Genomic DNA, 2,500 nt, shown 5'->3' with positions numbered 1-2,500 from the left:
CATCTTTTTGTCAATAAGAGAATTGAGGTCACAGTTGCCTCGACAGTAACAAGTTACTGAAACCATAAATTAGAAGGCCCGTGGTGTCTCTTTAAAGTCCTGTGGACACTGTTAGCAATGGACTAGTGCCAACAGCTGGGAAGGGGTGAAGGGTTCTCAAAGCGAAGTGCCTGCCAGGATTGTCTGCACACTTCATGCATTCCCACTGAGGTCCAGTTAGTGCCCCCTGCAATCTGCCATCATCAATCTAATTCAATAGAGTGACAGAGACCAGGCAGTGTGAAACGATGAACTCTGCCACGGCGTCCGCATCTACACTTGCACTGGGTCTCATTACAACTGACGGACCTTACTTCCCATCAGTCAGACGCAGCAGAGGAGGGGGGAAAAGGTGGTCTAATTGGCCACACTGCTGACTGCATCATCAGTGGAACGCATGTGTTAGCTAGCTTTTATAAATGGTAAACAGGTTTGCAAAAAGCTTTGCCCGCAAGTCAAGTGAGGCTCTTTAGAGATTTTTTGGTTATTTTAAAGCTGAAAATGTTTTTGAGGGGAGCTTCTGGGGAAAAGGGGTAGGGAAAGCCAGGGAATGATGAATTTAAATGGATGTGAAAGTGAGGCAAATGTGAAGAAAACAAAATAAAGGAGTGATCTGACAGTTTTCACATTCGTTTTACGAATTCTATTTCTTTCTGTCCAAATTAGGCTTCGAAATTTTTCAGAAATGCTTCTTTCAAATAGCATTTGACATATAACACTTATTACCATCACTGGTACAACAAGTTGCCATTAGTTTCATTAAAGGTATGTTTTTTACAAGTTCAGTTTTAAAGAAAGATACAGTAGAAGCAGAAAGGGGGAAAATTGTTTTTATCAGGGGGTTACAGATACACAATACATTGTAGAGACCGGCCTTTTCCTATAATGTTAAATGTCAAGGGCGAGTGGGGCAGGGGTGAAAATGAAGGTTAATTTAAGTATAAACTATCTCTTTCACAAAATCATAGCCATTGCATCTGTATTGGGGAAAACATCAATTTGTGTCTTTTGTAAGAATCAAGTATTTAGGATGTAGATGAAAAGTTTGGTAATCTAAGGGAGAAAGTATATTTAATTATAGCTGTCCATAATGAGTTTTCAACCACTGCCATGATTAAAGAGAATCTCAAGTTTTATGTAGCTCTATTAGTTATCATATGGAGCCCTGACAGCACAGTGGTTAATCAAAAGGTCAGGAGTTCTAATCCACAAGTCAGCCTGTAAGAGAAAGAGGGGGCAGTCTGCTTTCATAGACTTTAAGGCTTGGAACACTTACGGGACATTCTAGCTTACCCCTTTAGGGCCGCTAAGGGTCGAATGGAACGCCACAGCACTGGGTGTGGTTATTTGTCAGTTTTAGGTCCTTGTGTTACTGACACATGTGGGTTAAATGACACAGACTGTGCCCAACACTGAAGTTAGTACATCAGACACCTGTGAGAAGAGTCCGTTCAGTATTTGACAAACCTGTATTTCTAACTGTTGTACCACCTGCATTTGCACTCGACACTGGGCAGTGCTTCTGTCATCCAATGCATGTTCATTGTTAAGGTGCCTGAAACAAACACAAACACAAAAGACATGCTAAGGAAGGCCTATCCCAATGGGCTGAGCTCCACTTCTTCAGCTCTGAAGTCCTAAATTCCTAGTGAGCTCTTCTAAGTTAAGAGGGGACTACCTGAAACCATAAAGGCTAAAATTAAATATGCTTACATATATATTGAAAATTATGTTACATAAATAGACTCATCAAACAGCAGAAAATGTCCCTGTCTCTAAGCTTTTCAGTTATTGCACAAAATATTTCCCACCAACCATTTTAGAGTAATAGTGGAAATCACTGGGTGTATTTCATATGCTCACACCATTTTTTTTAAAAGGACACTTTATAAATATATGAACCAAAAGTAATTCGGAAGAGAACAAAGGCAATTCTCTATTCCATTTCTGTTAAAACATTTTGTGGTGCCTACGAGGTTATTTAGTGAGTGATATCTTCTTTTATTGGGATGTGGTGTGAATTATGTAAAGATGGCAAACTAGCCACTCATGGAGACATCAATACTTACAAAAAATGATTACTTGCTGCTACTAATAAATAAACTGCACTGAGGATTCTGATACTCAAAATCTGAACATAGTTTCTATCTAATGTCCTATTTGTAAAGACATCTCTCCAAAGCTTTTACAAAATGGGGGAAGAAAAATACTTCCTAATTCTTTTCTTCAATCTTGAATCTGCACTAGTATAATACTACTATTAAATATGACTTAAAGATATCTCTTCAGTGAATGCAATGTTAACACACTGAAAGTTATTTAACAGAGCACTATTTGCAGTGACATAGAAATACTTAGCAATATGCTCTATGCAATTTGTAGCACGCAACAACAACAAAACCAATATATTTTCTCCTCAAATTAAAATAATCTTCAAGTAATCAAGCATCTTTTGGTGTGT

The 2,500-nt window shown here is 38.4% G+C and overlaps 1 protein-coding gene across 5 annotated transcripts in view; it reads right to left on the bottom strand.

The window, feature by feature from the left end:
• FOXP2 (forkhead box P2) overlaps window positions 1-2,500 on the bottom strand; it is a 347,008-nt gene that overhangs the window by 48,023 nt on the left and 296,485 nt on the right. For all 5 annotated transcript variants that reach the window (XM_006882656.1, XM_006882657.1, XM_006882653.1 and 2 more), the window contains one exon: window positions 1,507-1,594. In XM_006882656.1, the coding sequence (XP_006882718.1) occupies window positions 1,507-1,594 (88 nt within the window). The remainder of the gene's footprint in view (window positions 1-1,506; window positions 1,595-2,500) is intronic.

Source organism: Elephantulus edwardii, unplaced genomic scaffold, assembly GCF_000299155.1.
Source record: "Elephantulus edwardii isolate Elephantulus edwardi_28Jun2011 unplaced genomic scaffold, EleEdw1.0 scaffold00022, whole genome shotgun sequence".
NCBI lineage: Eukaryota > Metazoa > Chordata > Mammalia > Macroscelidea > Macroscelididae > Elephantulus > Elephantulus edwardii.
This window is presented reverse-complemented; position numbering and strand designations above follow the sequence as displayed.